The sequence below is a fragment of the Hyaena hyaena genome, unplaced genomic scaffold, assembly GCF_003009895.1.
Source record: "Hyaena hyaena isolate Hyena2069 unplaced genomic scaffold, ASM300989v1 scaffold_167, whole genome shotgun sequence".
NCBI classification, from domain to species: domain Eukaryota; kingdom Metazoa; phylum Chordata; class Mammalia; order Carnivora; family Hyaenidae; genus Hyaena; species Hyaena hyaena.
The window spans coordinates 586422-606977 of record NW_024080798.1 but is presented as its reverse complement, the minus strand read 5'-3'; the positions used below and the strand labels follow the sequence as shown (position 1 = coordinate 606977).

The 20556-nt window shown below is 42.6% G+C and overlaps 1 protein-coding gene across 4 annotated transcripts in view; it reads left to right on the top strand.

Moving 5' to 3' along the window:
- The window catches only part of ADAMTS9 (ADAM metallopeptidase with thrombospondin type 1 motif 9), a 164812-nt gene that overhangs the window by 117679 nt on the left and 26577 nt on the right, over positions 1 to 20556 (top strand). For 3 of the 4 annotated variants that reach the window (XM_039240054.1, XM_039240056.1, XM_039240053.1), the window contains 2 exons: positions 1500 to 1667; positions 8507 to 8680. In XM_039240054.1, the coding sequence (XP_039095985.1) occupies positions 1500 to 1667; positions 8507 to 8680 (342 nt within the window). The remainder of the gene's footprint in view (positions 1 to 1499; positions 1668 to 8506; positions 8681 to 20556) is intronic. The other variant, XM_039240057.1, reaches the window with a different exon arrangement.

Genomic DNA, 20556 nt, shown 5'->3' with positions numbered 1-20556 from the left:
AAAAACCTTCCAGAATTATGTCCCAAGTGTTTATGTATATCAAAGCACCGTAAGTTGAAAGATGGGTATTTTTGCTTTGGTCTGAATATTCAACTTGGGCTCCTTTCTTCCCCACTGTATGCTCTATTAAGATTTCCAGAATGACGACTCCAAATCATAATACTCTCATAAGGTGACGCTCAAAGGAAACCAACAGTGTTTCCATTTCCTAAAGCAAAAAGTCAGAGCCAAACCTATTAATATACCTGTTTCAAAATAACCTATTAGCCACTATTGAAATCTCTATAATGATTTATGTTTACTAGAGAAAGATGTCTGGCACATTTATGAATGATATAACTTCGAACATGCTTGGTAATAGTGGTTGAATTAATACTAAGCTACATGTTTTACATGATGCTATTTATCTATGAGGCATAAAAGGGCACTTTGGTAATTTAAGTTAACAAAATCACTAAGTTAGTGAGGGAAGTACGAAATACTGAACAGAAGGAAATGACACTTGAAATCTATTTCCCTTGCAGTTTCACATTTTGTTCTTCATTCTTAAACTCGTTTCCCTCTAAAAGTCAAGAACGTTATATTGGGAAGTAATGTGTCTTGAAAACCGGAGCCAGCAAGCTTATGATCCAAGTGGTAATGACTTCTGTAATCGCTAATGAGGCAATGGACGTCGAATATCTCAGTGCACTCACTGGGGCCAGCCTTTTGCCTATTCCCCAAGAAGCTGTCATATCACATTTTTGTCCTGACTCCATGGGCACTTTGATTCCTAAATCTTTCTGAGAAACCTAATCTGAAATCAAAGTCAAGTTTCTTAGATGTGGTCAGACAAGGTCACATTTAAAACAGTTCAGTGAACTTGCAGATCCAAGTTGAAAGGTAATGCCTCCCTCCCAGAACTGGCATAGACTTACCTGCTAGCTTACCTTTCGGTTTCTAACGTGGCTTTTTCACCTTCTTCCCAACGGGCTGGGTAAATGAGAGTTTATCCTCTGAAAAATGGTAGAAGAGTTTCCTTAAATCATTTAACTGGGAAAGTGGACACAGTCGTGTTTTGGAAATGCACGTTTATCCAAATCAGTGAATCACAACGCATTTTGTGGAAGACATACCTTGATCTTGCATAACGTGAGATGTGCAAAAGGAATCCTTTCTAATTCACAGGAAGACTTTTAAAATCAGAGTTTCATGGTAATTTCAGGTTCATTGGCCTTGTTTTTTGGCCACAATTGTCAGAGTTTACCCCCACTCTTGAAGGAACCCAAAATACTATGCAGGATTGCTGCTGAAATGCTACGGACATTTTTTTCTTCCCCTAATGCTGTCTTCTTGCCATGTAGAGCCTGGAGATATTACCTTAAATGGCGTTGGAAAACTGGGGGGATGGTGACTCAGGTTAGGTATGATCTTAACATCTCACGACACAGGTTTTTATCAAACTCCATGTGATTTAAAAAAAAAAACAACAACAACCTTGCCATTGCTTTATATTTCAGTGTTCTGTCTCTTGTGGTCGAGGGCATAAACAACGAAATGTTTACTGCTTGGCAAAAGATGGAAGCCATTTAGAAAGTGATTACTGTAAACACCTTGCTAAGCCAAATGGGCACAGAAAGTGCAGAGGAGGAAGATGCCCCAGATGGAAAGCTGGCGCCTGGAGTCAGGTGAGCAATGCTTCTCCTCTACCACCGCTCCCTTACCTCGGGCCACAGGGCTGACACCAGTGTGTCGGTTGTGTTTCTCTGCACAGGTGTGGTTTTTCAGAGGGGAGCTTGGGGACGGGGAGGGACAACTTTTAATGTCAGGATAGCTGTTCCCTGGGGGACCCAGGCAAGTGGATTCCACCCTCCTGCCTTGGATGATACCTACAATTGGATGGTTGTGAGAATTCATTCTAAGTAGGAGTAGACGTCAACACCAGACATCTAGCATGGAGTGGCCCTTTAATACTTCGCTGATGGCTTTCTTATCATCATTCCCCACTTAAAAAAAAACACTAACTCAGATTACAGGAAGCTTGACTCTGGTCACCTGGCAGGAACTGGGTCTGAATTTACCTCTGAGGTTCTTAAAGAGAGGGCTGTCAGTGTAAAGTAGTAGCGAATACTTCTCTGCTCTTTTGCCTGCATACAACAGAGGTGGGAGACAGAAGTTCTCTCTCATTTGCTAGCTCTGTGACCTTGAGTGATCTGTTTAACCTTCCTGAGCCTTCCTATAGCTCTTATGAGGATTTAATGCAATAATGAATGCCAGGTACTTAATTCAGAGGTCTTAAATCTAAGAGGCTCTCAAGAGTAATATTCTGTTTGAATGAATGTGATGCATGTATCGGATGGGGAAGGGGTAAGTACCCAAGAAACTATAGTCAAACTGCTAATTCTAAACATTTCATGATCTAGTCAGGAGCTGGGTAAGAGAGTTTCCCTGTTGGATTCAAGAAAGAACTTTGGAAGCTTCTATTTACCTGTAAACAATTGATGTGTGAACTAAAGTCTCTCACACGTTATCCTTGAAGCTGATCTCTTTACTCTACACTTGTACATTTTCTCAGCTTGGCTGAAGGTGGTTACTTAAAAGTAACAAGGTACAGGGCTGCCTGGGTGGCTCAGCCGATTAAATGTTAGACTTAGGCTCAGGTCACAATCTCATGGTTCATGAGTTCTAGCCCCACATCGGGTTCCTCACTGACAGGGTGGAGGCTGCTTGGGATTCTCTCTCTCCTCCTCTGTCTCTGTCTCTGTCTCTCTCTCTCTCTCAAAATAAATAAATAAACTTTAAAAAATAATTAGGTGCAGTTTCATATATTCTGTATGTAACTCTGGTCTTCCCCCTCATTGATTTACCTCAGTGAAGTTTTACTGAATTTGTAGTTCCCTTATGCAGTGGAGAATCATGGTGAGGCTTCTAAGAATCAATAGAAAAGTAGGCTCAAGGTTGGCACCTTTTAGATTTGGTTCTTTCAAATCTTGATTCCCTAAAGCCTCAAAGAAGCTTTGGACAGCTGTGTTAACATGGGGAAGAGCTGGGAATCCTCCAGTTCGATGGAGGAAATGGAAAGTTCCTCCAACGATATGAATTTTTCTTAAACGCTCTGGGCTGTCATCATCACCCCACATGCCCCCTGCCCCCACCATAGCCTCTTCACAGAAATGTAAAACATGACCTGTGTCACTCCCTAGAAGTGTAGCCTTGTCCTTCTCAAGGCCCTTATCGTAATGATCATGTGTGTTTGTGTTTTTGTTTTAATTCAACAATCAAAGCATCGGTGCCCAACCAGAGCTAGTTCCTCCTCTGGCTTCCCTAAGGGATCAGATTTCAAGGCAGCCGTTCATATTGGTCGTCTTTAATGGTTTGTCTAAGGGACTGAGTCGTCTATAACTTCCAGCCCTTTTATTTGGGGAGCTATTCAATTCATGTAAAAGCCTGCAGCTAACATTATTTAAGATATTGCACTAATTAGCTTCTCCTCTTGTAGACTTTCATGCTCTGTTGCTTTTCTTTATGATGCTTGGCCTCTACTTATCTATTTGCATCATGCCCTGAATATTAAGTTTAGAATGTGGAGATGATGCTCATTTTATAGGCCAATGTATTCAATATAGAGACGATTAAAAGAATTTTTCCCTCTTTATTGGTAAACACAGAGTGAGTTTTAGCCCTGTATTCTGTGATCTTTTTGGGAAGTCCAAAAGTGCTAACAGAGCTGGGATGATTAGGTTTGAACCCTGTGGGTTTTTTTTTAACATAAGGTAATAGGATTATCAGACTGCCTCCCCAGAAAAGACTGCACCTGTTCAAAATGATTGCTTAGGAAAGTCTAGTCACCTTTGGAGAAAAATGCAAGTAAACACGGTTATGTAATGGTCTGTGGCCAGCTTTGAAATGCCCTGATCTGATTTGTAGAAATGAATTATGCAAGCAGGCGAGACAGGGTGTTGCATGAGTACAATCTGATTTGTGCAATTTAGAAGTATACCTGAAAATAATCAGACGCAGTGGTTGATGGAGAAAGACGATCTGCATGGTTAAAGATTATTGGCTTCCTAATGATCCAGTGGTCAACAGAAATGTCCCTAAGGCAGGGATACTGAAGCATGAGTAATGATTATCCATTTGCAACAATGTTTGGAAGATTTTATATCTGGTTCTTCTGTTTTCTGCTGGTAGCTCTATTCTAGTCATCTCTCGTTCAAGGTAGGAGGAAGAATGAGTGCAATTTCTCACCATGTCGAAATGTCTGATGATGATAAGATGTATAGAATATTGGGATTGGAAACTGGTATGCTGTGTTAATTTCATAGCCTCACCCTCAAAATTGGTGCTTTGAGATGTAAAGTGGAATGTTTCATTTCTACATCTTTTGAAAATCTTGAATTTGTCAAGGAAAATTTTCCAATAAAAGGAAGGCTTTTATTGGAAAACATCCTCACTAAAATTGTAAGGCATTTTTTTACAAGTTCATGTTCAATTTGTGTAGATGCTTTTGATCAAGAGATGAGGGATGCACACGGAATTTTAAGACAAAAATCATCATCGAATTCTTGATTCAGTTTGATAAACATGAAGGCTCTGTAGTCCCACGAAATAGAAGCATTCCAGAGTAAAAATTGTTTGATCTGTCCTATTCTTATAGAAAGGCTTTTAAAAAATGAAGATCAGAAATAAAAAGAATAAATGAGCAGATTAGAATAAAAGTAACACTTCATCATCACTCCTCAATCATGAATTCACTCAGTCAGAGTCATTCATCAGTCCTGAGATGCATGTGTCTTTCACACTTTAACCTCTCTGTTCTCAGAATGGGTCTACAACTGATGGAATGCCTTGATTTAATTAAAATAGCCCTTTTTTGTGGCGATACAAAACATTATGCTTTGTCTTGCAATCAGTGATGTCTTAGGTTAAGGGAAATAACTAATTTTTAAAGGCCCTTCGCTGCTAATGCCAAAGGGAGACTGGCAAGTTGCATTATGATTCCACCAGCCATTTTTGGTGAGGACTTTTGTAATTACAACAAGAGCAGCTTGGTTATGGTGTTTGATTCTAAAGTATTTTGCAAGTGCTTGATGCAGAAACACAGCAAATGCGTAGCTTGTGTCCTTTGAGACACCAAGAAAACCATATGCACACAGTCAGTGATGAAAAGAAAGAGAGTCACTTTAGTGCTTTGAGCTCTCCATTATTTTGTTTGTATTTGAACTGTAAGCACTGATGGTGAATTGTTGGAATACAGGCTTCTCACCCACACTCTTGCTGACGTAGTACAAAAGACTGCATCATATTAGCTCCATATTTTAAAACTGGAAGGCAAATTCTAACCCACAGTAGCCATGGTATATTGCCTGGGGCAGAATTTACTTTGGCTGCTTTTTCATTTTGTTTTTGCTGGAGTTGGAGTGATTATCTCTGTTATTTGCCGTATTTGTGCAAGATCTCCCTAAAAGGTTTATTAGGAAGTATAAGGATGTGAGCCATGCTTGGCATGAAGCTAAGTCCTCAACTAGAGGTGATTTTGTACTCTGGGGACATTTGGAAATTTCTGGAGATAGTACGGGTTGTCACAGCTTGGTGGGGGCAGGGAATACGACCAGCATCTGGTGCGTAGAGTCCACAGGTGCCGCTAAACGTCCTACAGTGGATAAAACAACTCACAACAAGGAAGAATTCTTAGGTTGAAAAACCCTAGTACAGAACCTAGAACATAGTAAGTACTTAGTAAAAGGTTGCTATTATCATTGGGACTGTTATGTATTCAAGTTGGTTCCGAGAGTTCTTTCTCAAGCTAGTCTCTCCTCTAAATAACGTCACCGCCATAATTCCAGCAGTAATTCTGGAAGAATTACTTTATGAATTCTGGAAGAAAGTATGTAAAATACTTTCCAGTTTTCAAGTATATACGATTCCGCACACATCAGAAGGTGCACACAGATTCTTTTTATCTGCGGAAATAAGTGTCAGGTTCTCCCTGCAAGTTGGTGAGGTCTGCACACTTGCTAGCCTTGCACAGGACAGAGCAGAGAGAGGAAACATAGCTCCCAGCTCAGTCGTTTGGAACTAAAATCACCTACTTTCAAACCTGCTCTTTCTGTGCAGGAATGACGGCAGAGAGAGACTGCACAGCCTTTCCCCCCTGCAAACTAACTAAAACATGTACCGAATGGAACAGGAAGCATTAAGCACACACATGTGCGCACACCTCCCTCACCACCTCCAGGGTCATGCAGAGGTCTTTTATTCATGGGGTTTCCATACAGATCTCTCAGAAATCGCCAAGCAAGCCTGACTGGCTCTGGATGCAAATAGTTATCCCCCTTGAGACAGAGCAGGAAGAAAAGTTGAACACAGAGACTCACTCTGACGCAGCGGACTTCGCTTGAAACAAAGATGACCATATGTGCGGTATTCAGAAAGGCAGAGCTCATACCTCATGTGTCAAAACTTTGTTATTGTTGTTGTTTTTTAATTTCACACCTGGCTTTGACATTATAAAAATCAGAAGCCACACTACAATATTATATAATTGAACTTCCCTATGTCTTTGCCTTTTGAAAACTTATTGAACACTGTAGGAAGTGATTTTTTTTTTTTTTTTTAGTATTGAATTCTTAGGGCTCTTAATACCTTGCCTTCGTTGAACCATAAGTAATTTGCTCAATAACAATAGCATCAAAAAGAGGTTTCATTCACTTAGAGACTGAATAGTCAACACTCAAAAGTCTTTAACGTTTTGTCCTTTTTCTTTAGGTTATTAAAACATGATGAGACTTTGAATATCTATCAGCCCTATGCCCTGCTCAAATTCATTTACCTAATTGTTCTTTGTCTTTCTTTCAATTTCAATACACCATTCTGGAAATGTGCTCTTTTCTGTTTAAGGCCCCAAATTCAAATCGTGGTAGGGTATTTAGTTGCCATTGCCTGTGGTCGATGATGATGCTGTTAGAACATTTCTGTCATTTGTGGGATGACACTCCCAAGTTACAGTTCACTCATTTCCAGGGTAATCAATGGGAAATATTATACATGTAGCTCCCGTGAGCATTAAATGGTCCTGCTCTGTAGACAAGACCATTTCTTGTCTTCAGGGGCCCTCCTGTTCCACCCAGGACACAATGACTTTAAAAGTCTGGTTCCTTCTGGGTCACAAACTCATTCAATCCAATTAATACAATTAAACCCAAACAATAGCAGCTATGTGGCCTCAAAATATTTCCTTCTCTTTAGCTAGTTTTGATGTGAACATTTGAGCTCCTGCCTGGCATAGACTAATCTGAAATGATATGATTTCCCGAGCTGCCCTCTAAATAGTATTTTCAACTATTTTCTTAACATACGAAATGAAAATAAAATTAATATTCAGCTGAATCCATTGGGTGTGTCTCTCGCTAATTAGTTCCCATTAACCTCAGAGCAAGACGAATCCTTCTGCCGGTTAATTGGACACGAATACCTTTCTAATTGAAAGGATTGTGATCCTATTCTTTAAGGCTTCCTCTTAGAAATAATGCTTAATGTATGTTAAACTTGTTTTCTCAGCACCAGACAAATTAACGGAGCTGGGCTATCGCAAAAACTCAGTAACAATTTTAAATAAACGTAATAATATGCTGTTCTTTCCAAGCAAATGTTGCCTTTAGTTTTTAACTGTCAAAACCTTAATAAAGACAATAATTCTTGGCCTGCCCATAGTGAGATTACGAAACCCAGCAAAGAGGAAACCATTAAAAAATTAATTTAAAGGAAAGTTCATTGCAGATTTAATATGGTGTTTTGCAGTTGGTCAACAAAATGTTTCAGCCTGATTCACAGTACTTTTGAAGGGCTAGAAACATGACGCCCGCCTGAGAAAATGGTTTTTCCTTGTCAGTTTTTATTCTTCGTGTAGTCGTCTGAAGTTGTTAATAGACGCTAATACTTCAGTGAATTCAGTAGTTTAAAAAAAAAATCCTTCTTTCCTCTATCTCCAGGAATAAAAGCAAGGAAAGAAAGGGACTGGAGAAAATAGTTCTACTTATAAGGCCCTAAAAGCTTCAGTAATTGCTCTCCTTGGGTTATACTTTTAATCTGCCAAGAAATTCTTCTGATATAGCACCGTGTCTCCAATTTTCAAGAAACTCCAGTCCTCCGGGATAGTGATCATTGGGGATTTTCATTTCACGGGGCAGCATTTATTTATCTCTTGTATGTATTGTTTCATAATGATATCTCCCACTTACTTTTGGTAACTTTGGAGATTCCCCGGAAAGATGGAGATACCTTTCTCACTCACCGGCATTGACACAGGCAGTGAGTTTGCAGATTTGAGACATTGTCTTGGGTCCCCTTCGTTGGAAATTAGAAAGCTTTGTAATAGCAGCGAAAGTCATTGGATTAGGAGTGCATTCCCCATGACTGTGACCCTCTCCACTCCTGCCACACACACACACACACACACACACACACACACACACACCCTCCCCTCCCAGTGATCCAAAGCTCCCACTTACACAGTCTTTCTTCTTAGTGCTCTGTGTCCTGCGGCCGAGGCACACGGCGGCGAAGTGTGAGCTGTCAGATGGGAACACACAAAACAGCCAGAGAGACCGAGTGCAACCCGTACACCAGACCCGAGTCGGAAGACGCCTGCCAAGCCGCACCGTGTCCTCTCTATGCCTGGAGGGCAGGGGAATGGCAAGAAGTAAGTAGAGCCATGAAGTGGGCACCTGCCAGCCATTTCGCTCAACCCCCTTGCCATCATCACATCCGTTACCCTGAAAAGCCTTCAAGCACGGCGACAAGGCTGGCTCTTTCCCAAAAGGTTTGCTGTCAGACGGCAAGCAGTTCACTCCGACGAGGGTGGGAGAGCTCCTCCTTCTTATGCAGTTCCTCTGTCTGTGTTCTTGAATGTTCAGAGGAACTGTAACAGACGTGCGGCCAAATGCATGCAGCTATCTTTCACAAAAGGAGGGGGAGACGGAAGAAATATTTTTGATACGTCTATCCGAGCTTGGTCATTCTGTATCAGTTCAGACAGCCACGGGGCAGACCCAGGTAGGACCTACTCTGTGCTTGTCTATTGTCGTGACTTCGGCTGTCCAGGAGAAGGCAGGCACTCGTTTGAAGCCCTGATTAATTAGTGAAGCGTTTCCAACATTAAAAAAAAAAAAAATGACGACATCTAGAAAACAGCTCAGTCGATGCAGAAATAGGCTTGTTTTCACCCTCTCCAAGTTAATGTTTAGTTAAAGAAAGCACTATGTGTCCCCAGAGAAAAGCCTGCCCAGGGAAGGTAACACTTTGGTGAGAGATAACCTCCTATTTCCAGAACAGAATACATTGTAGAAAGGGGAGAAAGAATGGAAGAAAGCAAAACTGTGTCCGTTGACTTTGGAATGAAATAAAAAGTACATGCTGTAAAGAGTTCAGAGATATGAATAATAATAAGTCAGGAGTTTCCCACCAGGAAAGATTTTTAGAACAGGGAGAAAACTGTGCCTGGCCCTGTGCTACATGCTTTATGTTTTACCCCTCGCTTCATCTTTAAGCACTAGGCATAGTGGGAATCACTATTACCATCCCATTTTGCAGTCAAGAAACCTGAGGCTCAGAGAGCCAATGTCATTTGTCCAAGTGTCATATGCTCAGAAAGTAGAAGGAGCAAGACATGATCCTAAATTGAAACCATTAGGAGATACTACACCTGCGTTTTAAAACAATTTTACACAATCACTCACGGGAATGCCGCTACATATTTTCCCCAGTTGTATTGAGATATAATTGGCATATAACACTGTATTCGTTTTAGGTGAAAACATGGTGATTTGATATATGTATATATCATAAGTTATTATTAACAGTAACTGTGTTATACTTAACATCCATCAGCTCCCATAGTTATAAAATTTTTTTGTGGTGTTGAGAACTTTCAAGATCTATTCTCTTAGCTTTCAAATATATGATGCAGTATTGTTCCCTATAGCCACCATGCTGTATATTATATCCCCAGGACTAACTTATTTTATAGCTGGAAGTTTATACCTTTTGAACCCCATCACCCAATCACCTATACCCTACCCATCACCTCTGGCAACCACCCATCTGTTCGCCATGTCTAGAAGTTTGATTTTTATAAGATTCCATAAATAACAGAGGTCATACAATATTTCTCTTTCCCTTTCTGATTTACGTCATTCAGCACAGTGCTCTCAAGGTCCATCCCATATTGTCAGATGGCAGGATTTCCTTCTTTTTTAGGGCTATTATATTCCATAGATATATATACATATATCTATATGTATATAGATATATATATACACACACACATTTTTAAAAATTAATTCACCCATCTATGGCCACTTCAGTTGCTTACATGTCTTGGCTATTGTAAATAATGCAGTGAACATAGATGGGGGGAGCAGATATGTTTTCAAGTTAGTGGTTTTATTTCTTTCAAATAAATACCCAGAAGTAGAATTGCAGGATCACAGGGTAGTTCTGTTTTTCATTTTTTGAGGAACCTCCATACTGTTTTCCACAGAGGCTGCCCTGATCTACATTCCCACCAACAATGCCCAGGGGGTCCCTTTCCTTCAGACCCTCACCACCACTTGCTATGTTTGGTCTTTTTGCTAATAGCTGTTCTCTGTGAGGCGATATCTCATTGTGGTTTGGATTTGCATTTGCCTGATGATTCACAATGCTGAGCACCTGTTCATATACCTATTGGCCATCTGTATGTCTTCTTTTGAGAAATGTCTGTTCAGGTCCTTTGCCCATTTTTAGTTTGATGTAGTCCCGCTTATTTATTTTTGCTTTTGATGTCTTTGCTTTTGGTGTCACATTCAAAACAAGTATAGCCAAGGCTAATGTCAAGGATCTTACCCCCTACATTTTCTTCCAGGAGTTTTATGTTTAGGTCTTTCAGGTTCAAGTCGTTAATCCATTTTGAAACTAACTTTTGGGTCTCGTGTAAGATAGGAGTTGTTTCATCATTTTGCATGTGTCTGTCCAGTCTCCCCAATATCATTTATTGAAGAGATGGTCTTTTCCCCTATTGAGTTTTCTTGGCTCCTTTGTCGTAAATTAATTGACTGTATATGTGTGACTTTATTCCTGGGCTCTCTCTATTCTATGTCACTGATCTATGTGTTTCTTTTAATGCCAGTACCATTCTGCTTTAATTACTGTAACTTTGTAATACAGTTTGAAATCAGAGAGTGTGATGCTTGAGCTATGTTCTTCTTTCTCAAGATTGCTTTAGTTTTTCAAGGTCTTTTGTGGTTCCAGACAAATTTTAGGATTGTTTCTTCTACCTTTGGAAATTTGATAAGGATTGCCTTAAATCTATAGTTTGGTTAGGGTAGTGTGGCCATTTTCACAGTACTAATTCTTCCAGCTGATGAGCGTGGAATATCTTCATTTATTTGTGTCATTTTTTATTTTCTTTTATCAGTGTCTTATAGCTTTCAGTGTACAGGTCTTACACCTCCATGGTTTAATTTATCCTGAGTGTTGCTGTTGTTTTTTCTTTTTGATGCAATTTTGAATGGGACTGTTTTCTTCCAACCACATGTTGAACCCATGTGGAGATCAGCCTTCCGGCCCTGTTCTACCGTCTCCCTCACCCTCCTGATGCATCGCTTCATTGTTTGCAGTCACGTCTTTTCTTTAGGACTCTCACTCTGTCTACTCAGTTTTTTTTGCTTGTTCTCCTTCTGTACTGTTTTCTTTCACCAGAGGATGGTGGGGAGGAATGGCTAAACCAGTTCAATTCCATGTCAGTTGCACTTGAGCCACACAAGTTATTGGGATCCCCAGAGACTATGGAATTCTGCAGACCAGGTCATGTACCAACACTGCCACTGTTTAGCCATGTGACTTAGGACACGGATTCTTGATTTCTTTGATCCTTGTGTTTGCCACCTGTAGAATGGAGATAATAATAACTAAGCAAGAGTTGTTAGGACAAAATGAGATAATAGAGTGGTTTGGGGGTTGACCCTAACAGACAGGGAAGGAAGAAAAGGCTCCCTGATCTCTCTCTCCCTCAATGTTACCTCTTGATTCTCTTTGTAGTCTTGTTTCAAACCTACCCCTGCTTGCTTTCTCCTTCCCCCTCTTCATCTGGTGCCAGACTCGACCTTGTGTAATGCTTCCAAGGAGCAGAAAGTAAGAGAGTGTTCTGAAATGAATGTAAACTGACGGTTCATGCTTTAGCCAACTTGCAGACATGCTTGAGCCAATCAGGGAAATGCAAGCTCCATTTGCAATTCCTTCTGAATTCCAAAGAATAGAAACCTTGCCAAAAAAGCACTGAGGAAGTCCTGCCTCTGATCTTACAAAATATGCTTAGAAATTTACGTCTTTGCTTGCGCTATGCAGAGGGATCTTTTAAAATCCTTCTTCAAATATTGCTATCAAGCTCCATGTAAGAACAGAACACCTAAGGAAGAGAGCCTGACCTGTGGCTGTTTTTAAAAGTTAGAGATTAACCATTATCAAAAAGAGAAGAGAATCTTTTCTTTTAAATTTTTTAAATGTTTTTATTTATTTCTGAGAGAGAGAGAGAGACCGTGAACAGGGGTGAGTCAGAGAGAGAGGGAGACACAGAATCTGAAGCAGGCTCCAGGCTCTGAGCTGGCTGAGAGCACAGAGCCCGATGTGGGGCTCGAACCCATGAACCGTGAGATGGTGACCTGAACCAAAGTCAGACACAACCGACTGAGTCACCCAGGTGCCCCGAGAAGAGAATTTTTAAGCAACAAGAAAAGCAGATTCTAATAGTTACCCTCCGGCAACCATGCTTTCCCACCTGTCAGACATCGAAGTGGAAAGCTTGAGAAAGGTGGACTTCAATGGTAAGAGAGGATTGAGCCCTAGGGGGATGCCCTCACTTGACACTGAATTGGCAGAGTGTGGCCTGGGACAGCTGGAGAAGGAAGAAGACTCCCTTGCTGTTCTCACAGCAACAAGACTTAGAGTGAGTGTTGGTAGCAACTGAGCAACCACCTTAATAGGCCAGATCCCCCTTCCTGATTGCCTGCGGGAAGTCCTTGTGTGCGCCTAGGGAAGCACCCTGTCATTACTCATTGTCCCTAGTTTCATGATCAAAGTTGTCCTTGCTCAACAGCCAATTGGATAGCACAGCACCCTTCAGACTCCCCTCAGTCATAGCCCTCACCCCTGTCTTTGGCCCACCTCTGCTCCCACCCACTCCGTCTTCTGCCATCTTCCCTGAGACCTCCTTTGGGCAGACATGGGGCTTGACTTTGTTCCCATCCGCAAGTGACACCTTGACCTAACGTTGGTGAGGATGTGCTGGAGGCTTCCTACCCCAACACAGAAACCTCCCTTCTCAGCCATCGTTGGCCATCACCTCAGAGCTCTTGTTGACCTGTTGAGTGTGCATTTTTCCCTTTTGCCTCCCCCTTGTGAATTATCAAAACCCACTTCTTTGTTGGCAAGATATATGTCATGCTAGACACATAGTGAACGGCAGCCCCCTCATTTTGACAAATAATCCAGGGGTCCACCTTGAGGAGCATAAGTTCTGCATAACCACAATAACATGATCATCAGGTATGTTTTGTGCAGTCATACAGGTTGTACACTGCATAACTCTGGGGAGACCATTCCCATAGGTTACAGTTGAGGGGCATCCCCCAGACTTATATAGTTCAGTGGCTGATATTGGTGATAAAAATAATACATCTTATTGTTTATTAAGTATGGACCAAGCACTGTATTGAGTGTTTTGTATGGAAGACCTCATTTAACCTTTCCGTAACTCTCTAATGAAGTAATTAAATTTTATCCTCACTTAAAGATGAGGAAACTTGAGGCTTAGATAGATTAATTCATCCAAGTTCATGCATTTAGTAAGTAATAAGGCTGGGATTTGAAACCTGGAAGCCTGAGTTCTGGAGCACGTGCCCTGAAGCTTTACATTCTACTGCTTCCTACATCAATGATCACCTAAGGCAAATTATTTTATTTCCTTCTTACTGGCTTGTCTAGCCTCTTACATAAGCCAGCACTGGCATAAAGTATAGTTCCCTTTATTGGGTGAGCCCCCCACCTCCTTGAGAAAATGGAACTCTCAGTCCAGTGGGTTGGCAGCCCACTCCTAAGCCATGTTGTGGGGCAGCCTTGATGATGATGGAACATCTCACTGGGCCGCTTTTGTTCCTTGCGAGACCTGGTGCCTACGCAGCAGGGAAGGGGCACCCGTATGCCTTCAGGATGCCGTAAGAGTAGAGCCTGGGCTTTTAGATGTCAGGCAAAACAACTGGAAAAGAGAAAAATCCTGTATCCAGACATGAATCCAGGTTTCTAATGTCACCTGCCAACTTTGGGCAAATTATTTGACCCTTCCCAATCTCAGTTTTACTTACTTTAGAATGATAATGGCCATGAGGCTGTGGAAGGGGGGGAATGACTTTTTGATTATTTTGGAAAATTACTATCATAAATGATTTTACTTATTAATAGTATTCTGATCTGACATACAAGTTTACTTAGAGCTGCAGAGGTCTCTCGATCAAGTTTGAATTGCATGTGGGTTAGGCCTCTCTTAGCAATTAAGGAATAAATCTCCCAGGATCTGCAAGTGCTCTTCTGTTCACCTTTACCCAGAGGATTCTCTCATCCCTAAGGCCTCTGCATCACAACAAGGCTGCCCTGCTCCTTCCCTCACCTCGGTCACCCCTGCCCATTCTTCAGGCCCCACCGAAGATGCTATTTCTCAGAAGCCCTTACTGATCACATCTCCCCATCAATAATTGAGTCAGACGACCCTCCTCTCAGCTCTCCTGGCACCCTGAAAATACTCTGCTTTAGCAGTTAGCACTCTAAATTGTGGTGGCCTGAGTTCCTTGTCTATACTGTCACCCATTTGAGGTCAGAGAGTTTGTTCACCAGGGTTTCCCCCAGTATTTAGCACAGTACCCAGAGCACTGAACACACTTGTTGAGTAAATGTGAATAGTGGACAAAAAAAAAAAAAGAAGGAGGGAAGGAAGGAAGGAAGGAAGGAAGGGAGGGTGGGGAGGGGAGGGAGGGGAAGGAGGGAGGGAGGAAGGAGGGAAGACATTATAGATCAATACCTCCCTAGGTCCTTAGAATCATGACATTTTAAAATGTCATTTAAGACAGTCAAGCAAACTCTGTTTTTCCTGTAAGAACAGATATTTTATTTTCTTGCCACACTGCCGTGGACACACTGTGCTCTGACATGTCTGGCCTTTGCAGTGCTCCCCACCCCGTGGCTTTTTGGCCCAGTGCAGAGACTTGGACCACTCACGCTCATACATATTAGGATTCCAAGGGCTTTTATTGAGATCAGCTGGAGAATGATTCCCAAGTGCACCTCTTTAGCCCAGAAAAGTTAGAAAATGGCAGGCCTTTGGTCAATCTGTTGCAAAGATTTTACAAAGTTTACAATAAGGAGTGATCAGATTTGGGTGCGTGCACCAGGGCCAGATATTAACTCTATATTATTCCTTCCCTTGCTCATTTACTCAAGAAGTCTTTTCCTGGCATCTACAAAGTGCCGGGTTCTAGGCATTTGGGATACAGTAGGGACTATGACATTGCTCTGGGGGATTGATGGACCGGTGGCAGAGATATAATGCACACAAAGGTGTCCTATGAAATCGCCAAGTGTGAACAGTGCTGCGACGGAAAACAGCAAGGCAACTGAGATACAGACAAAGAATGGCAGGCCAGTCCTACCTTCTTCAGTGGGGTCAGAGGGGAAGGGCAGGAGGAGATGATTCCGGGTAGAAGGAAGCGGACAGCGCCCAGCCCAGACAAAAGCACAGCATGGCGGGAGCAGTGCAAGCAAGAGGACCAGAAGGTTGAAATGAGACCAGACCTGCAGGAAGGCTGGATTTGGATTCATAGTCCAGGGCAAGGGTTTGGATTTTCCCCCCAAGCAGGGTAGGGGGTTAACAAGCCCCTTCATGACCTGGCCCCTGCCCACCTTCAGAAATTCCCATCTCAATTTGAACTGTGTCTCAACCCCAAACCATGGTAGTCAGTCTCCAGCTGGGCTCCCCCATGACCTTCACCTCCAGACTCCATGGATGTGAAGCCCCTTCTGAGAATGTCCCCTTCCCCTCCTTGCCTGGCTCACCCGTCTCCTCATCCACTGCTTGGGCACCCCTTTTAGCACTGTGGGAATGCCAGACCCTTGCCCATTCTCCTCTCTTGCTGTCACGGCTGGGGAAGATCTTCATGGCTTCTTTTCACCATCATGCTCTGTTATGAAACCCGCATCTGCTCCTATGGCCATACGAGGCAGTCCTAAGTGTTGAATGCCCTTGGTCACCAGGTAGCTGGCTGTCCTGGCATATGGACAGCAAGCTGGGAGTAGCAGCCACCTGGGAAGTAACAGAGAGAGAACATGAGTAGGAAGATGTCAGAGCTGTATCCCAGCGCCCGGCACAGAACTTGGACCACTGCAAATAATGGTTGAAAGAGTGAATAACTTGGAAGTTCTCAAATATCTCTATAGTCTTGTTTCTGCCTTTCCCCTTATAAATACACTATTTGGGGGCAAGAATGTCCAATCTTCATATACCTGACCTTAAAATGAGCTTTGAGAAAGAACCCATTGGTAAGTTGAAGACTGTTTTTTTTTTCTTTTTTCTTTTTTTCTTTTTATTTTTTTTTAATGTTTTTTATTTATTTCTAGGAGAGAGAGAGAGAGACAGCGCGAGCAGGGGAGGGTCAGAGAGAGGGAGTCACAGACTGAAACAGGATCCAGGCTCCGAGCTGGCAGTCAGCACAGAGCCCGACGCGGGGCCCGAACCCACGAACCGTGAGATCATGACCTAAGCGAAAGTCGGACGCTTAACCGACTAAGCCACCCAGGCTTTTTTTTCTTTTTTAATTTAAAGCATTGTTTAGAAATTAATTTGTAATTACTGTTCCTTATCACATAAAAACTCCATGGAGCACACCCCGAATACAGTCTGTCAAGGTCCCCAATATGTTCTGTCACTCATCTGTCCACAAGCTGTCTGACAATGGTAGTCTCACGTTGGAAACAACACTACAAATTATTTTATCCAGGAAGAAAATCACCAGTCTTAAAAGGTAGAGCATGTGACTCTGAAGGGATTTTTTTTGCCCACCCAGGGCATCTCATGAAAAAGTGTAAAGCAACTTCATTACCATCTCTAAGGAAAGGCAGTTTCTACTCACTGCATTAAATGAGCCTCGTTAGACATTGCCCTATGGCCAACACACCTGGCTAAACAAACTAGTACCTTAAAAGCTTATGGTAGGGGCGCCTGGGTGGCTCAGTCGGTAAAGCGTCTGACTTCAGCTCGGGTCGTGATCTCACAGTTTGCAGGTTCGAGCCCCGCGTCGGGCTCTGAAGTGACAACTCAGAGCCTGGAGCCTGCTTCACATTCTGTGTCTCCTTCTCTCTCTGACCCTCCCCTGCTCATGCTGTCCCTCTCTCTCTCTCTCAAAAATAAATAAAACATTAAAAACAATTTTTTTTAAATGCTTACGGTAGCTCTTCCTCACTCTCAGATGTAGACAGCTCCTTCCCTATGGTTAATTTCAGCACATTTAAAGGCATATGTAGCCTGCGGGGCAATGAGCAAGGTACCCAATTTAGCACAGCCCTGTGACCACTGACTTGCTGAATTACAGTGTATGCTAAAATTCAGGAAGGCTGGTGGTGTTACTTATACACTTGGTATATAGTTTTTTCTCAGAGCTGTAACGAGAGTTGAGAAAACCTTTTGGAAGTTAAAATGAGGCTAGTCAGACTTTCTGGCTGTTTTTAGAGCATTCTAGGTCATATCCTAGGACGGAGGAAAGAGTCCTTAATTCTGGGGTGGGGCGTGGGCAGTGATATTACCAAAAGCTGATAAAATTCAGGCGCTTGGGTAGGTTTGCTTTCCATGCACCCAGCCCCCGTTTGGACCCCAGGAGAAAAGCGAGGTCAGGTGACTTTCAGAGCTGCTGTTGACTAATTCCAAAGCCCTGGGTGAGTCACTTATTTACCTAGCTTAATTTTTCTAAAAGTTATGTTCAAGGTAAGCTTTCCCAACTCCCTTTCCCACCGTCAGCCAAAGAGTTTTCACGGGAGTTAACCTTTCTTGAACACCAAGGCAGAAACCTTAAAAAGCAGAAAGGTGTGTAGGATCCCTGGCATTTCTGTTGAAATGGTTACTCATTGACATAGATTGGAGCCTGAGGGATTAACGAAGAGAATACTGGAAGGTTTAGTCCAGTTTGGACTGCTCAGTAATCAGGATCTGAGGCACCTAAGTCCTGATACTCTAAGGAATTACTTTTTCTATGTGCACTTAAGTGTTTCTTCTGCATTTATACACACATCATAGATTAACCATGGCTTTTGTTTTTAACATTCAGTGGCTCTGCAACTCCTTTGGCTGTTTTGGTTTTTTTTTTTTTTAGTGAATAAACAAAAGTGTGATTACTTCACAGTGGTACCGAGCACACTCCAGAGGAACTGAAAACCCTGAGCTCGGGTTGACCTGGGGAACTGGGCTCAGCCAGCCTCCCGGACCCTTTGAAATGATTTGCTCTTCCAAGCTTACCTCAGAGAACTTTCTTTTTTTTTTTTTTTTTTTTAATGTTTTATTTATTTCTAGGAGAGAGAGAGACAGCATGAGCAGGGGAGAGTCAGAGAGAGAGAGGGAGTCACAGACTGAAACAGGCTCCAGACTCTGAGCTGGCAGTCAGCACAGAGCCCGATGCGAGGCTCGAACCCACAAACCGTGAGATCATGACCTAAGCGAAAGTCGGACGCTTAACCAACTAAGCCACCCAGGCGCCCCAGAACTTTCAATTCATATTTGTGCCCCAGAAAAAATCGAATGACTCCACATTCTAGACGTTGAGGTTTGCTTCCGGGCAGCAGCAACTATGAGTTAAGTTTTCAAATGATAAGGGGGGACCAGGATGCACCACACATCTCTTTTACTTCCTCAAAGAACAAAGTGGCTCACAAAAGGCACAAGGTATGCTAGATGACCCAGAATTTCTACTACTGGGCTACACCCAGAAATCTTGAAATCAGAGGCTCAGACTTGGATGTGAATGTTCATAGCACCATTCCCAATAGCCAAGAGATGGAAACAGCCCAATTTCCATTGTCATTTGAATGACCAGAGTGTGGTACAGCCACACAACAGATGATGAGCCAGCCACAGAAAGGAAGAAAGTACGGATAGATGCTACAACATGGATAAACCTTGAAAACAGCACGCTGAGGGAAGAAGCCCGTCGCAAAAGGCTGCATTTTGTATGGTTCCATTTATGTGAAATAGACAGAAGAGGCAAGTCCATACAGACAGAGAGCAGCTTGGCCGTTGCTGTAGGCTGGGGGAGGGCGGTTGCTTGGGGAAGCAAGGAGTGACTTTAGTGGGAACCGCAATTCCTTTTGGGGTGATGGAAACCTTCTGGAACCACACCGCGCTGATGATCATATGACACTGCAGATGATTAAATGCCACTGAAGTGTACATTCTAAAATGATCGAAATGATAAATGTTATGTCATGTGTATTTTAGTACCAAAAAACAGCAAGGCACAAGGCATATCTGCAAAGACATTTCAGAGTCAGACTAGATCCCAAACTGAAATGCCTGTGGGAATGAGGCAGGTAATAAAAGAGAAAGAGGTGTGAGAGAAAAGAAAGATAGGTGGGGGTCCATGGGTCTCCCTAAATAGACTTTTTTTTTTTTTTAAGTTTTAAATGTTTACTTATTTTTGAGAGAGAGAGAGAGCAGTGGGGGAAGCACACAGAATCTGAAGCAGGCTCTAGGCTCTGAGCTGTCAGCACAGAGCCTGATGCGGGCCTCGAACCCACGAACTGTGAGATCATGACCTGAGCTGAAGTCGGCCGCTGAACCGACTGAGTCACCCAGGCGTCCCCTAAATAGACTTCTAAGAAGAGAAAGTTTACAAGATACTGTGCTACTAACAACTCTCGGTTGTTGTTAATGAGTTAGCTAAAGCCCAGGGGCTACAGGCTATGTAATCCCTGCTATAATGGAAACCGGAGTCTCTGGATTAGCTCACTGTGGATTCCCAAGGTGCTTTACAGTCTTGAACTGCTGGATGGCATAGATGCTTTAGATAGGACAGCCTTTGGGGAACCTTCAGCACACAGATAACCAGGTTATACTTCAAAGGTGGGGGTTGCTGCCAGTTAAAGCGAAAAAGATAAGGAGCTTGCAGACAGCTTAGAGACACGCCTGGAACGGCTCCTATCACTTGCTTTATTTTCCTCACTTGGTTGATAGGAATAAAGATAAGTGTCCCGTCTACCTCACAAAGAGAGGTTCGATCCGGGACAAGGCATTTCAGCCAAGTCCCAGTTTCTCCATCTGAAAAATGGAGATTATAGTCATCTTTAAATCTCACTCCCAAGCTGGCTATGTCCTCAGTGTCTGTCTTTGCTACTAAAATATAAGCTCCTCTCTGAGAGCAGGGCTGTGTGGTGTGTGTCCGCCCTTGAGGACTCAGGACCCATCACAGGCCCTGATGCTAGGGACTTGGTGAATTGCTTCCTGAGTGAATGAGG